The sequence below is a fragment of the Neovison vison genome, chromosome 9, assembly GCF_020171115.1.
Source record: "Neovison vison isolate M4711 chromosome 9, ASM_NN_V1, whole genome shotgun sequence".
In the NCBI taxonomy this organism is placed as follows: domain Eukaryota; kingdom Metazoa; phylum Chordata; class Mammalia; order Carnivora; family Mustelidae; genus Neogale; species Neogale vison.
The window spans coordinates 23,597,683-23,613,999 of NC_058099.1; the positions used below are offsets into that span (position 1 = coordinate 23,597,683).

Below are 16,317 nucleotides of genomic sequence, written 5' to 3' on the forward strand. Positions count from 1 at the left end.
CCAAATGGCAGCAGTTACAGAAGCTTGTCTGAGGATTGGTGTGATTTGCTATCAAATCGATATTCACAAGACCCTGAAGAACCACAGTACTACCAATTAACTAGTCAATATTTTATTGAAGGAAACTTGAACCTACTGTAAGCCTTCATGAGAAAATGGGATACACTCGGCCTAATGACTTTTACAAAATACTTCTTTTATAAAAATTACCAGGCATGGGCGCCTGGGTGGCTCAGTTGGTTAAGTGTGTGCCTTTGGCTCAGGTCATGATCCCAGCATCCTGGGATCACGCCCCACATCGGGCTCTCTGCTTGGTGGTGAGTCTGTTTCTACCTCTGCCTCTGTGATCTCTTGCTTTCGGTCTTTGTAAATAAAGTCTTTAAAAAAAAATTGTCTGATTTTTATTCCTGGAAACCAAAATATTCTTTAAAATCACAGTAGGAGTATGGGAGAATGAGGTATTTCTATTTCTTTTAGTATCTTTAACATCTTGGTTTTCTGAGGTCTTCAGGAATCGTTACGCTACACAAAATGGGGATGTGCTGGTTTGTGCTTGTTTCCAGCTCACAGCTCATCAGTGTAGCTGTCTGTGGAGCAACTGCCTGTATTATGTCTTGTGGGTGTATTTAAGGGACTGTCACACTGGCACTCAAGTTACAAGAAGTTTTTTTGAGTCACAAGTAACTTTTAGATTTACAAAATATTTTTAAATACCTGAAATGAGAATATTCTCTTATTTAAGTGCAACTAGGGGAAGGGAAGGAATGCCTTATGTCTTCAACAGCATAAGAGGATAGAGAACCAAAGGAATGTACAGGTAAAGTTATTTCCTCTGTATTAAATTACATCTTCTGCTTTATTTACACAGATATTTAAATGTACACATGTTGCAGCCTTTACGGAAAAAAATAACAATTTAAAAAAGCCCTTTTATTTGAAATTCAATGTAAATGAGTAGACAATCTTATAAATCAGTTCCATTTTCAGTTTAGATGACGTGAAAGTTTTTGTTCCATTCAAAGGCATCTGTATCTTTGGATTATGGCGACTTGCCCTTAACTTCTGGGCTGGCTGCCCCATAGCAAGAGTGTTGAGGCTGAGCGGCTACCCTGTATGTGCTGTAATTAGCAGCCTTACACCGCATCAGAATACTTCCATGCTGGGAAAGCCCTTTGTAGTTTTCAAAGCCTTTTACGGTTTCCCTCATTTAAGAAGCCACAGTGTTACGCTGGACTTCATTTCAGAGAGAAAGACCATCTGAACCGCACAAGGAGCAGGCAAGTATCCTCTGTCTCTCCCCTGCGACCTAAGGGGACAAGAGCTGGGGCAGCAGAAGTGGCACTGGCCTTTTTGGTAGCGTCACTCGGAAGTAGACTGGGTAAAAAAAGACCTGATTTTTTTTTTTTAAACTTCAAACTAAGGGAAAATTGAGGCAAAAAACGATAACCATGCCATAACATTCAAACCGAAGCACGTCAAAATGTAATATTTACCAATAGATTACAGGATGATGGGTAAATTATTTTTACTTTGCTACTGAAAACTTTTCTGTCTTGTCCAAAGTTTCCTCAAAGTGCTTTGTTTTTAATCAAAAACATCCTTGCTTGCCAGTTTTAGAAAAGCAAAAGAACAGAGTGGGTATGTGGGCAGGGAGGATCTGGGAGGCGAGTACAAAATGGGAACAAAGTCTTGTTATGCAAGACGAAGAGGGGAAACTAGGTGAAGCGGACGATCCGGGCTCTCTGCGGACGGCGGGCGTGACGCCGGCGTCCCTTGTGCTGGTTCTTCTCTAGAGCAGGGATCGCGGAGGCAGGGAGGGGGAAGCCGTGATACTCGTTCCCCGCGGCAGTCCTCATGATGTGGCTGTCGGGGCATTCGTGCGCTTCACCAGAACCTCTTCGTACTGTTTCTGTGTCAGTAACCCTTCCGTTATGCTTTTACTTTCTTCAAATTTGGGCAACACAACCGCAATGTAGCCTTCGGTGGATGGCTGGGGAGGAAGTAGAATATTTAGTACTGTCAAAAGTGTAAAGTCAGATAAAGAGTACGTGCATGGGGTCATACTCTCTTCTGCCTCCTTTACCTTCTCTTGAAGAATAGATGGCTTATGGAGAATGTTTTCATTCACTTCCATCAACCGTCCTCTAACACAGCTATTTAAAAAAAAAAGGTTTTTTTTTGTTTTGTTTTTTTTTTAAAGATTTTATTTATTTATTTGAGAGAGAGAGACAGTGAGAGAGAGCATGAGCGAGGAGAAGGTCAGAGAGCAAAGCAGACTCCCCATGGAGCTGGGAGCCCGATGTGGGACTCGATCCCGGGACTCCAGGATCACGACCTGAGCCGAAGGCAGTCGTCCAACCAACTGAGCCACCCAGGCGTCCCCAAAAAAGTTGTTTTTAAGAAAAATACTACCCCTTTGTTTCTCCTAAATTGTGATTAAAAAGTAACTCACCTAGATACGGTGTATTCTTCTCCATCGGAGCAGTAAATCTTACACAGAGGTGCAAGCTCTGTTAGAAACTGTGCCCCCTAATAATGAAAGGGAAGAAGTAATTAAGTGATGCATATATTCACTTTCCTTTGAGAGGCAGGCCTCGGTGTGGTAAGAGAACACCAGTTCCTGGAACTGGTGTTTTCAATAAAAATGACTTAAGTACAGAAAAACCACTTATTCAAACATTTACGTTAAGTGCCTGCTATGGGCCAGGTACCATCAAAGGCTCAGGGGGGAAGAGCAGACTAAGATGTATAACAGGTAGTTTAATTAAAGATTAAGAATATATTTTATCAACCTTAAGTGAGAAAGCTACATATGGCCAGATATAAAGATTTCAGAAATGTAGGAAAATCTATTAATAAGCAGTAATAGGAGATTCAACATGACAGTATGAAAGAACAGTATACAAATTTACTTTCATTATGATTCATAATATTTTTATATTAGAACTTACTAGATAAAGGAACTTCTTTATCAGGTTCAATCACTAACACTTTTTGAAGCAGTGGTATTTTTCTAATTAAAAAGAAGGCACTTTGAGGACAATTAGGAAAATACAGGAAGTTTTAAATAGCAAACAAGAATAGTTTACCCATTATCCTTATAACCCAGAAGCAAATACTACATTTTAACACTCCTCCGTTTGAACGCTATGGCATGACTGTTTCATGTACTCCCCTATATCCATGTACTTGGTGAGGTTCTGACAAATACCACGGGAAACCAATTCATGCATGTCTGTTGCTCACTTTTTCCCCCGGAAATTTTCCTATAGTTAACATGGGTATTTGAGGTCATGATGCTATTCTCTATGAACTCTTTACCACTCAAAATATTATTTTTTCCTCTCTTTTTAAAAAAAGATTTTATTCATTTTTATTTATTCATTTGAGAGAGAAAGGGAGAGAGAGAACTTGTGAGTGGGGTGGGGGTGGGAAGAGTAGCAGAAGGTGAGGAAGGAGAAGGACAAGCAGACTCCAAGCTCTTTGCAGAGCCAGACATGGGGCCTGATCCCAAGACCGTGAGATCATGACCTGAGCTGAAACCGAGGGTCAGATGCTCAACCGACTGAGCCACCCAGGCGCCCTCTGTACTCAAAACATTACACAGCATACAAATGCTACCACAGTAGCTTCAATCGTCTGCATATGGGTACTTCATTTCAAAATAGTTCAGTGTAACTCCTCACTTTTGGGAGGAGGGGCTGGGGATTTGTCCCAAAAGGTGTATGTATCACTGGGTCTACGTTAAAAGAGCAGAAGTGTTTTGACCCTTTTTTTTCCCACCTCCCTTGGGAGAATAAATGATTGGCAGTGCTGAGAATCAAAAGCTATCTATAGTGGGTTTCATATGCAGGTTCTTCTCTATTTTTCAGTAGTAACAACAGTGATACTATTTTGGAGAAAGATTTATCACAGGAACTTCACAAACACTGTTATACTTGTAGTTTGTAGACTTTTTTTTTTTTAAAGAGAGAGAAGCTGGGTTTGTGGGGAGGAAAGGAAGAGAGTAGGTAGGACAGAGAGAGAGAGGGAGAATCTCAAGCAGGCTCCATGCTCAGCACTAGTCCATTGCAGGGCTCGATCTCACAACCCTGAGATTACGACCTGAGCCAAAAGCAAGACTGGGATGGACGCTCAACCGACTGAGGCACCCAGGTGCTCCTAGAGACTTTACCTTTTAAGAAAGGCTCATGCTTTTCTAAGTCCATGTGTTTGCTGAGCAAGGAAAAATTATTTGCAAGGTACATTATTAGGGGAATTTCAAACCTACAAAGGGGAGAATAAACAAGGGTCACCTGTATTAGTGAGGGTAATTAGCAGAAACTCTTAGTATCACGTCAGAAAATGAAGGACCTACATCGTCCACTGAAACCTTCTTATCCAGTGAGTATGTGGGGATTCTTCAGTATGTTACTGAACTGTTTGTGGTGTGATCCTCTAATAAAATGTGTCCATCCTGCTGAAAGTTGTAGAGCGTAGCAATAATATCCTGTACAATGCAGGACCATGTGAAGGTACAGGGTGTGGCTAGGTATGTATCAAATTGGCAGCAATTAAAGAATGGAAAATGGTAAGGATTAAATATTGTATTTTTTTCAGACGGATTTTTTTTTCACTACCTGAGGATTTTTTTTTTTTTAATTTACATTTGAAAATACATGGTAAAGAAGAGTTGGTCACCTAAATTTTATAGAACTCAGGATACTGGTTTAATAGAAGAGACAAAAGATCTTGTTATATTGGTATGAAAGCTGTCCTTTCAAAAGCTCGCCTTCCTCATCCTCCACCCTGGGAATGATAGGAATGGCGGTACAAAACTGAAAATATGACAAATCCTGTACCTCCTGAAATACCTCATTTTTTGGTCTAAGAATTTCTTTAGGTTTTTCTTTTTTTAAAGATTTTATTTATTTATTTATTTGAGAGAGATAGAGAACATGAGCAGCAGGGAGAGGGAGAAGCAGGTTCTCTGCTGAGCCTGGAACCTGAAATGGGGCTCAATCCTAGCACCCCAGGTTCAGGACCTGAACCGAAGGCAGATGCTTAACCTACTGAGTCACCCAGGGGCCCTCAGGGTTAAAGTATTCTTTTTTTTTTAAAGATTTTATTTATTTGTCAGAGAGAGAGAGGGAGCGACAGTGAGCACAGACAGACAGAGTGGCAGGCAGAGACAGAGGGAGAAGCAGGCTCCCTGCCGAGCAAGGAGCCCAATGTGGGACTCTATCCCAGGACGCTGGGATCATGACCCGAGCCGAAGGCAGCTGCTTAACCAACTGAGCCACCCAGGCGTCCCAGGGTTAAAGTATTCTTAAAATCACATCAGAGGTGCCTGAGTGGCACAGTCAGTTAAGTGTCCAACTCTTGGTTTCAGCTCAGGTTGTGATCTCAGGGTCATGATGAGATCAAGCCCCATCAGGCTCTGTGCTTAGCACAGAGTCTGCCTGAGATTTTTCTCTCTCTCCCTCTGCCCCTCCTGCTTGTGGTCTCTTTCTAAAAGAAATAAATCTTTTTTAAAAAATCAGCACATCAAACTGTCAGAGAAGTATGCTTAGCATATGTCACTGGATTGTAAGACTGACTAGATCTATCATTCCTAAGACACTGAAGGTTTAAGTAGAGAAAGACGGGAACATACCCGTTTAAATTTCCCAGAGACCTTGTTGTGAAGTCGGCTACAGTTGGTACTGATTTGATAGGAGATGCTTTTAATTGTCTTTCCACTTTGAAGAACTGGATGAGATTCTGCCAATGTGATGACACATATTCTATAAGGATCAAAAACGTGAGGCTGTGTTATTGGTACAATTCTTCCACATACCACACAGGACTCCTACTGGTACAAGAATACATGAACTGACATTTAAATGTTTAGTTAAACTATCATTTTGCCGCATTTTCCTCTGGCTACTGCTGGAGCTTAACTGCAGAAGGGAATGCAATGATAAAAGAGAAAATGAGACTGAATATCCTTCCCAGAAAAAGGAAGAGCACTAGAAGTCTTTACGCAGAACTGAGGTAGAAGAGAGAGAAGTAAGGCATCCCTGTATGTCTGGGATACTACCTGTGCCTCCACCCTACTCCCTTCTGTGAGCCCTGGCAATTCTCAGTGGTTAGGCACAGGCTGGTTACTTCTGCTAGGGGCTGACTGACGGTGTGGTTCTCCATTTGGATGTTTGGGTAATCAAGTTTGTTGCACTGAAAGACTCACTTTTGTCAGCCAAACTCCTGTAATAAATGCCATTTCAACACAATGGAAGATAGTCATTTAGTATGTATTTGTTTAATCCAAGACAATAGCAGGCTATGAAACCAGAAATTTAAAAAAAAATTTAAAATTCCCAATTTGCTTACCGGTTGGAGTGCTGTAGTATACAGTGGTCCTCACAGGGTTTGCCTTTGACATCTAGAATGAATGAACGAGTCTGTTGGTTGTTGGCTCAATATTTACTGCGACTGTGTGGTATTTTCTTTGGTTTGTAGAGATAATTATGGAGACTGAACACATGCTAATCATTGGTATTCTTTCATTACTTAAAAACACATACATAAATATATATATATATATATATATATATATATGAAGGCTTCCTTTTTTGTAATGTATTTAAAGAGATCTGGCCCAGATGGAATCCGTCATTCAATATTAGATGATTATTTATTCTTTGCTCTATCTTGCTTCATCCTCACTTTAAAAAAATGAGTACACTCACTGTTTCTATTAGAAAAAGTGCCTTTAGCAATGCATTCTTTATATAATACAGCAGCATATGTTTTGTGGGTCAATTTTAGAGTGACCAACTCTTCCGGTTGACCCAGGACTGTCTTGATGTTGGCTCTGAAAGTCTCAGATTCTAGGAAATACCTCAGTTTTCAACAAACCCGGACGGCTAGTCACCCTAAATTTGGCTAAAACATGTATGCCAAAATATTTTAAAAGATAAGTACACCTATTACCCCTGAATGAAAGGGGGCAAGTAGGGGTTGGAGAAGGGTCCTCAACGATGCTCCCACCACTGATATTTACTGGGTACACAAAGCAGGACAACACGGTTTTCTACTTCCAAGTGACAAGTATACGATTCTATCCATACTGTTAGATTCTGCTTTCTAAATGCCTCCATTCTAACCCAGTGCTCCTCTCCGTCTCTGCCTCTAGCACAGTTTCGAGGACTGAACCCGTCAAATCCTTGCAGGCACTCAGGGCGATTGCAATCCACCTTCCTGGGGGTGGTGCCTCGCCTTAGACTAGCTTCCCGCAAGCGACCCATCCTTGAACTCGCACTGCGACGCCAGCCCCTGAGTGCACCCGGCTGTGCTGCAGGCCTCCACGGTTTTGCAACTGCCATTGCCTCCGCCTAGAAGGGAACAGAGGCAGCCAATTCCTTCTGACAAGGGGAGGAAGCGCCGGGAAAACGCGTGTGACTCATGATCTGTCATCGCTGTCCCTACAGCATCAGGTCAACGCGGCCGAGCAGAAGCCGACATCATTCTCCACTTACCGGCTTTGTACCAGCGAGTGAAGTAACGATCCACGAGCGACGGCACAGTAGCTTCCGCGGCCGCGGGCTCGGTGGCCATGGCGACCGCGGGTGCCCCTACCCCGCCCTATGGTACCCGAGCACTTCCTCCGAGCAGGCCCGGGAGGAAGGCGTACTTCCGGCGCGCGGCCTGCGGAGTGCGCACGCGCCCTGCTCCTTGTCCCGTGGACTCCGCCACCGGAGCTTCTTAGCACTGGGTTTCGGAGTCCGACGTCAATACGGTTATCGAATACTATAGGCTTGGCGGGAGGCTGGAGGGACAGGGGCGGAGTGGCCACGCCGCTCCCCACCTTTAGCTTGCCGGGGGTCTGGAGAAGGCCGGCCACGCCCCCTGCGCCTCGTGACGTCACTCCCGCGCCGCTGGGAGCGTGTTCCACCTGGTTCCCTCGATCTGAGCGATCTCGCGGACTACCCCTCAGCCCAGCTTCGGCCACTACTCCTCGTGGTCGAGCTACAGGGCGGCCCCGTGCGTGTCCTAAAAGCTGGAGAGTCGCGGACGGAGAGAGGCGTGTGTGCAGCCTCGCGCGGGCTCTGGAAGGCCCACTCTGCGTGGCGGGTGAGGCGAGGGTGGACGCACCGCTGTCTGCGGGTCCTCGGAGCTCGTCGCAGGTGAGCGTTCGAACGACTCCCTCGGGGTGGAGGGCACGGAATCGGGCGTATGCTCGGAATGTCCTAAGGGGACCCTTGAACGTGCAGCCTCTGCCTGCTGCAGGAGGCCCCGGAGTGCAGTGCGGCGTGACTGCTTCTGCCCTTGAACCTTAAGTTCTCTTTCTGCAGACCTGCCAACTGCTCCCTCCGGGAGCGCTGCGCTGCATGCAGGGGACGACGTGTTGCTCCCCTGGCTGCACATTTACCCAGCCTCTGAATTCTTTGCAGGAGTGGACAGTACCGCGAAACCAGTTAATGGGCGGCTGCTATTAGTGGATTGAATGAGAGAGTTCCGCGCCGCTGCTCGCATCTACGACTTTTTTTCGTGGAGATGTCTGCTTTGCTTCTCCATCTCTATGGCCCTCTCTCGGTTTAGGAGACCTCCATGTAGGCAGTGACTTGTCTTCAGATCCTAACACTCACCAAGTGCTCCGTAGATGTTTCATGTTGTCTACAAACTGGGTCGTAGGATCGATGAGACGTTGCAAAGGATTGAAAATGCATATTGACAACCAGGGAACTAACCAGTAAATGAATAGTTTAATATGATATGTGAGCAAAAAGAAGGGGAAGACCGTTTGCATCTTGGGGGGCAGGAAGAGTAGAAGAAATGCCATGTCCTCAAATAGAAACTCAAATGAATAGAGAATAGCAGTACTTCGTTTTCCAGGTGGTATTTGATGTGCTGGTGAGACACCCTTGAGATAACAATAGGAGGTTGAGAATGTGGGTTTATTGTTCACTTTGGGAAGGGTTGGGGCTAGACATGTAGATCTAATCAGTATATCTGTGAGCTGTACCTGTGGTCGTGGGCATGATAATTGGCCAAGAGCTGAAAGAACAGAGGAGCAGGGTGGAGGAGTTGCCAGAAATTTCAGAGAGGATACAGACTTGATCTGTGTTATGAAGAGATCTATGGCACAATTAAGGGCTGGGAATAGAGTAATGGAAGGTGAGAGAGTTGGGCATTGCAGATTGAAAAGAAAGGGAACTAATAATGTCCTGGGGGAGGGTGGAGGATACGAATTCCCTAGACTTGAAAAGGAATAAGGACACTGCTGAGAAGATAAGGGAATAAGGGTGTAGGTGTGAAAAGTTAGAGGAGTTCCTTTTGAGCTTAGAAGGGTTGGGATGGGGGGAATGAATGACGAGCTCGCCTTTGTTAGTGATTTGGGGGGCTCTGTGACTTGAGAACTCCAGTTGTTTGCTGTTACGGTTAGTCAGGGTCCAATCAGGAAAGTAGAAATCACACAAAATTTCAACAGAATTTTATATGAAGAATTAGTTAAGTTGCTCTTAGAGAAATAAAAGAAAGGGGGCAGTGAAGTAGTGTAAAGGGTAAACTGATGGAAGTAGCTACAGCACTTAGCTTAAGGTTTGGGTTTGAAACAAGGGAAGATGGAGTTATCATGACCTAATCTTGGAGGAGAGGCACTATTAAGTCTGGGACTCAGACTTCTGGTGTTGATGACTCTGGAATTCAGAGGAGGAGTCCCGCGTTCTGGATTTCAGTGTCTGGAGAAAGACTGCCTGGTTAGTGCTCGTATCCATTGGGGGTGAGGTTGATGAGCTTCGTCCTGGGAGTACTAGGAACTGGGACCACAGGCCCCTTCAAGAATGGAGGCCCATTGCTGGGATGACAGTGACACGCACAGCAAGATAACAGGACAAAGAAAGTCCTCAGCTCCTTCTGTCTTTATCCTCCAAATTCTTACCATGGGGCCCTTGGACCTCAGGGCTCCACAGATTGTTGGTTAATGGAATCCAAGTTCACAGCAAGGGGTATGAAGACATTTTGATGATCTGATAATGGGAACAGTAATAGCATGGTTATTATTAGATAAACTAGCATGAAGACAGGAGACTCTACACATTGGATCCCAGTTGCCTGTCTGTTCTCTTTTCTTTCTTTTTTTTTTTTTTTAAAGATTTTATTTATTTATTTGACAGAGAGAGATTACAGGTAGGCAGAGAGGCAGGCAGAGAGGCAGGCAGAGAGAGAGAGGAGGAAGCAGGCTCCCTGCTGAGCAGAGAGCCCGATGCGGGACTCGATCCCAGGACCCTGAGATCATGACCTGAGCCGAAGGCAGCGGCTTAACCCACTGAGCCACCCAGGCGCCCCTCTGTTCTCTTTTCTTGCTCTTTTGTTACTCGCTTATTCATGTCTAACCAGCAGTCAGTCTCTCATCGTGAATCTACCCATCCTTTCAGATCTGTGTCACTGGTGTATATTTAAAGATGAAAGGTGATTTTAAATTTCTTTAAAAACCCAAGTTTTCTACATAGAATTAGGTCTAAATTAAAACCCTGCATGGTGTAATACAGTTCAGACAGTTTCCAGAAGTTCTTGAATGTGAGTGTCACCAAAGCTTACAAAACCATTGTTGGTCTTGATTTTCTTCTTTACTCCCACCATGTATCATCTTGCCTTCCTCTTAACCTACATTACATGTACTTATTTTATATTACACTTAAAATTATGTGCAGTGGTAGGATAAGGATTAACTCATTATATTCTTACACTGTCATATGTATGAAATGCAAGATGAGAGAATTCACCTTGGATGAAGGTAATAGGGCCATTCTGTTCTATATATTTGCCACTCCTGTGCTCGCTTCGGCAGCACATATACTAAAATATATATTTGCCACTCCTACCGTAAGTTAGGGACTTCTAATTATAAACTTTAAAGGGATCTGAGTGCAAATACCCAGTGTGTTAACATTAGTTGTTTTTTTTTTCCTCTTAGCTAACATTGTGCATTAAAGCAAGTCTGATTTGGCCAGACCAACGTTGGTTTCCTATTTATCATCCTTTTTCACCTTTTCTATTATACTGGCAAAAACTAGGCCAGGAAAGCAGAATTATGTGAAGTAGTTTTATCAAGTCATCAGGCTCTTTAGATGTTGGTCGTTATTTTGAAGTAAACTGCTATAATTTCATAGTGTCTTTATTTTCTCCCTGAGAACAATAAATACTTTTATTTCTATCTTTAATTTCAGCATTATTTTTTATTTAATTTTCTTTTTTAAAAAGATTTTATTTATTCATTTGACAGATAGAGATCAAAAGCAGGCAGAGAGGCAGGCAGAGAGAGAGGAGGGAGCAGGCTCCCAGCTGAGTGAGCCCGATGGAGGGCTCGATCCCAGGACCCTGGGATCATGACCTGAGCCAAAGGCAGAGGCTTTAACCCACTGAGCCAGCCCGGCGCCCCTCAGCATTATATTTTAAATGAACATATAAAGCCAGTTTATGAATTTATCTGGTGATATTAAAGCCATTTTATTCTAGATTTTCTTTAACTGACAGTATAGATACATATATGTATGAATACATATATATTATGATTTATAAATCAGGTTATGAAGATATTTTTACATGCAAAAGTGAAATGTTTTCCTATTTATTGGATCTTTTCAACTTTGCTGAGAAATAACTGCTGTTAAATCTTTTTGAAGAAAAAATTGTGAGGTTGAGGATCTTTCCTCTCCCATAAACTAGGAACGTAAAGTAGATCTCAGAGCCTCAGTTTGTAGAGCATAGATGGACACCCTGAGTTGGTGAGGTTGCTGGCACGCATCCCTTTGTGGGTTCAGATTAGGTCTGTTTCTTTTTTTCCTTGGCTTTTCTCACTACCACATCCCTGCCCCTGAACCATTTTGCTTCTCTGTCATCTATCACTAGTAAGCTTTTCCTTCCTCTCAGTAATCCTTCATCAGGAGGTATTTATTCTTTTCTTTCAGGAATTGCTTCATCATGAGAAATCTAAAGTTATTTCGGACCCTGGAGTTCAGGGATATTCCGGCTCCGGGGAAACCTCAGTGCTTCTCTCTCCGAACTGAACACAGGACGGTGCTCATTGGCTCAGACATTGGACTGACAGAAGTAGACCCTGTCACAAGAGCAGTAAGTTAGTGATGGAGAATGCTAATGCTTGCAGGACCCTCAACTTAACTTTTTCCAAACCTTCCCCTACATAGTCTTTAGTTTAAATCTTACTGAATTAAAAAAAATAAATAAATAAAAATATAAATCTTACTGAATTCATATTCTCCTAAACGAACATTCCCTTTGCTTTATATTGGTGTCATATTAGATATTACTTAAATAGTAACCTACCCTTAACTCTGCTTCTGTTTGAAATGTAAGTTGACAAGATCCTGACTTTGTATTTTGTTTGGGTGCCCTGCTTTTTACTTTTCCATCATGTTAAGTAACAGTGAATCTCAACAGGGAGAGCAAATGAAAATTGTAGAGGTTTTTTTTTTTGTTTTGTTTTCTATTCCTTTGTTATTTTAAAACTTTTTAAAAAATTTATTTTTACTATGGTTTGCCACTAGCAATTAACAGGTGCCTGTGCCAAAACCAAAGATTCCAGATCACCAAAGTAATACAATTCTCTTTATACAATTTTACACAAAGTTCCAAAATGATATCGGTCCACCACAGTAATCCTGTGAAGAAGTGTGAATGTGTAACAACAAAGTTTTGTACTTGCTCAACATTGAGAGATTCAGAGATGTTAAGTGATAGCCAAATTTACACAGTTGGAAGATGCTTGATACATTCTTGAATTCCAGTCTCTGACCATTGTGTTTAGGATTCTTTTCAGTATATACCAAAACAAAAACAAAAATGAAAAAATCAAGAAAATGTTCATAGTAGGATATTGACTGATTTAACCTTACCAAGTATTATTTACCAAAAATATTGACTTGACTTCAGAATATTGCACAAGTATATAGTTAAAGCATCACTAGGTAAATGAAATTGATTACAATAAGTACTAAAAATTTGTTCATTTTGTATTGACTATTGGCTTGTCTTTTTTTTTTGTATTGAACATTGTATTAAACATTGGCTTGCCTTTAGGTTCTGTTCTTCTTTTGTATTTATTTTTATTTTTTATTTTTTATAAACATATAATGTATTTTTATCCCCAGGGGTACAGGCCTGTGAATCGCCAGGTTTACATACTTCACAGCACTCACCATAGCACATACCTTCCCCAGTGTCCATAACCCCACCCCCCTTCTCCCAATCCCCCTCCCCTCAGCAACCCTCAGTTTGTTTTGTGAGATTAAGAGTCACTTATGGTTTGTCTCCCTCCCAATCCCATCTTGTTTCATTCATTCTTCTCCTACCCCCTTAACCCCCCATGTTGCATCTCCACTTCCTCATATCAGGGAGATCACATGATAGTTGTTTTTCTCCGGTTGATGAAAATTGTAGAGATTTTTAAAATTGTGTTTCACCCTCCATCCTGTGCCAACTAAATTAGAATCTTCACTGCTGGATTCTGAGTGTGTAGTGTATGTATATATGTGTGTCTATATACTTACATTTACATGTATGCATATATGCATATATATGTACATGTGTGTATATATCTATAGACATATTTAAAAAATCTTTGAGTTGATTCTGAGATCTTCCTTTAATTATATATTTTGCTACTAATGTATTTTAGGTGATTACATCCTTAATTCTTTTATCCCATACTACAGAAATTTTAGAAAACCGTAGTTTTTTGTTTTTTTTTTAAAGATTTTTAAAATTTATTTGATAGAGATCACAAGTAGTCAGAGAGGCAGGCAGAGAGAGAGGAGGAAGCAGGCTCCCCACTGAGCAGACAGCCCGATTTGGGGCTCAATCCCAGGACCCTGAGACCATGACCTGAGCCAAAGGCAGAGACTTTAACCCACTGAGCCACCCAGGTGCCCCAGAAAACCATAGTTTTTAACTTCATGTTTTATTGGGCTTTTTTTTTTTTTTTTGAGACCATGCTTCTTGCTTTTGTTTAGTGCTTACTTAGCAAAAAGGTCTGATTAGCTATTTTTTTTTTTTGTTAAAGATAGTAGTGTTGCGCTATTTCTGAAATGAAAGTTTGGATTTTAATCTAGAAAAAAATTGAAAGCTTTTATATTAGGAAGGAAGCATTAATTTTTTTTTTTTAAATGTTGTTTTTGCAAATAGACTGGCCTAATTTACTTATGTATTTGTTTTGGTGAAAGGTGAAAAATGAAATTTCTTTAGTGGCTGAAGGCTTTCTTCCAGACGATGGAAGTGGCTGCATTGTTGGTATTCAGGACTTGCTGGATCAGGAGTCTGTGTGTGTGGCCACAGCCTCGGGAGATGTCATACTCTGCAATCTCAGCACGTGCCAGGTAAGTGGAGCAGTCCAGTGAGGAGGAACTCTCGCACATCCTCACACAAGTTGTGTGTTTTCTGTAGAAGCTTAAAAAATCTGGAGCTAATGCTTAAGTGTTACATTTAAGCATTTTGCAAATTAGAGCCTTTCCGTGATGTATTTCTTTACAAAAAGTTGTTGGCATGGCTTTGGCTGTATTTCAAAAACTCTCTTTTGTCTGCTGATGCAGCTGGAATGTGTTGGGAGTGTGGCCAGTGGTATCTCTGTCATGAGTTGGAGTCCTGACCAAGAGCTGGTGCTTCTCGCTACAGGTAGGCTTGTCACTGTCTCTCACTGTGACTTTCATAAAACATGACTCCTAATATCTTAGAGCTTATGTTTTGCAGGGTTTATTAAAAAAAAAACTTGGAACAGTGATATCAGCATTGTAATCTAGAGGGAATGTGTTCTTTTTGACTTAAGTTTCACCTCTTAATACATTGTTTTAAGAAGTTATTTCATACTACTTTTTCAATTTTTGGAACTGGGAAACAAAATTGTAGAAGTTGGAGAATCTACAAGCTCCACAGTTGTAGTTAAAAACATTAACAATATTTAACCTACCCAAGAGGAAGAGTCGCTATAAAGACTGCTCTTATAGCTCTTTTAGGAGCTCTCATGAGCTCTTAAAAATTACTTTTTTTCCTTTAAGTCTTTTCATTCCAGATGAGTTTCTGTAAGCTGGGTCCCCCCTGATGAGGTGTGTGTTGGAAGAGATACCTTGGTGAAGTGTTGAAGTTAGTAAGGAAGCCTAGGTAGACTTTTATGTTAGTTCTCCATATATAAATGGCTGAGAATAAGCACCAAGTAACTTAGCTGGTCAAAGATTTTTTTTTTCTTTTTTCAAGTGAGAGTCAAAATATTTAGAACGAATTATATCTTCCCTATTCTGACTCTAAACTCCTCTAATCCAGTTCTGTAACTTCCAGTGTTGTAGTTACTTACAAAATGCCAAATTTGTTTCACGAAAACAAAATCGTTCTTGTTTGTGCCTATCCAAGGTCAACAGACCCTAATTATGATGACAAAAGACTTTGAACCAATCATGGAACAGCAGATCCACCAGGATGATTTTGGTGAAAGTGAGTATAACTTTGTTCGAAACATTTTGTGATCTGAAGTTCCTCTCAGGTTTGATCATTTTCTTGTACATTAATAGCCACATCGTAAACCCCCAAAATTATGAAACATGAGGCCTTGTGCATTAAATGTCTGAGAAGCCCATTCCTTTAGCCTGTACCAGACTGTAAGAGGCTGGTGCCTCTCCAAGTCTGAGAGTTCACTTTGCCAGTAACCTGGGGAACAGAAATCTGCTTAATGGTACCTGCATAGCTGTTGCCCAGTGCTCAGGACAGGCATAGGCTGGGACTTAACGAAAGGAACTGTGCTAGCTAAAATAAAGAGAGCATTTCTGGGGTACAGTTTTGGGGCAAAAACAAGAGAAGTGGGATAGAAGGCTGATTTTTAGTTCTTGCTGATTAGACCTGACTCTACATTTTCCTGGGAACCATCAGATTGTTATCTTGCTAATATGCAGCTGAGGTGATTTGGGCCTTGAATCTGTGGTACTATTGAAAGGGGAGAAGGGGGCAGGGGTTTATTATATGTAAGAAGCCCTGACCAACATGAGGGCACCAGATAGATGACCTGATTGGAGAAAGGGATGAGGGGAGAAGGGATTTTACTTTTGTTTATTCCTGACCTCATGCCTTCTTGTTCTGCCAACTCCGAGAAATCATTTAGAAAATTGTTACTCATTTATGCATTAAAAAATAATTTATTCAGAAATGATTTTTGAGTAGGTGCTATGAACACAGCAGTGTGTTTGGTGCCGTGGATAATTCAGGTCTTCCTTTGAGGAGTCCCATGATAGCATGATGTGCAGGTATTAGGGTAGCATGAGGGGAGGAAGGGAGCAGTGGAGAGGGAAGACTTCCCAG

General features: G+C 41.8%; 2 protein-coding genes across 2 annotated transcripts in view; one reads left to right on the forward strand and one right to left on the reverse strand.

Moving 5' to 3' along the window:
• Nucleotides 1-831: 831 nt before the first annotated feature.
• Nucleotides 832-7,620, reverse strand: ABITRAM (actin binding transcription modulator). The gene is made up of 6 exons (XM_044265186.1): nt 7,500-7,620; nt 6,352-6,403; nt 5,636-5,765; nt 2,453-2,529; nt 2,084-2,153; nt 832-1,990 (listed from the first exon to the last, which is right to left on the reverse strand). Exons 1-6 carry the CDS (start codon nt 7,576-7,578, stop codon nt 1,853-1,855), a joined length of 546 nt encoding a protein of 181 aa, XP_044121121.1. The 5' UTR covers nt 7,579-7,620; the 3' UTR covers nt 832-1,852.
• Nucleotides 7,621-7,819: 199 nt separating this feature from the next.
• ELP1 (elongator acetyltransferase complex subunit 1) overlaps nt 7,820-16,317 on the forward strand; it is a 59,597-nt gene continuing 51,099 nt past the window's right edge. The window contains exons 1-5 of the mRNA XM_044265187.1: nt 7,820-8,147; nt 11,931-12,093; nt 14,202-14,354; nt 14,568-14,649; nt 15,379-15,459. Of these exons, the coding sequence (XP_044121122.1) occupies nt 11,944-12,093; nt 14,202-14,354; nt 14,568-14,649; nt 15,379-15,459 (466 nt within the window). The 5' untranslated portion in view covers nt 7,820-8,147; nt 11,931-11,943. The remainder of the gene's footprint in view (nt 8,148-11,930; nt 12,094-14,201; nt 14,355-14,567; nt 14,650-15,378; nt 15,460-16,317) is intronic.

Bases quoted from the DNA above. Each gene is read 5' to 3' on its own strand.
- ABITRAM (XM_044265186.1), bottom strand. From the start codon at position 7,578: ATGGCCACCGAGCCCGCGGCCGCGGAAGCTACTGTGCCGTCGCTCGTG. The intron at 5,766-6,351 runs GTAAGCAAATTG...TGATCCTTATAG, and splicing joins ATACTACAGCACTCCAACCG to AATATGTGTCATCACATTGG. The intron at 2,530-5,635 runs GTATGTTCCCGT...TTTCATTATTAG, and splicing joins TCTCTGGGAAATTTAAACGG to GGGGCACAGTTTCTAACAGA.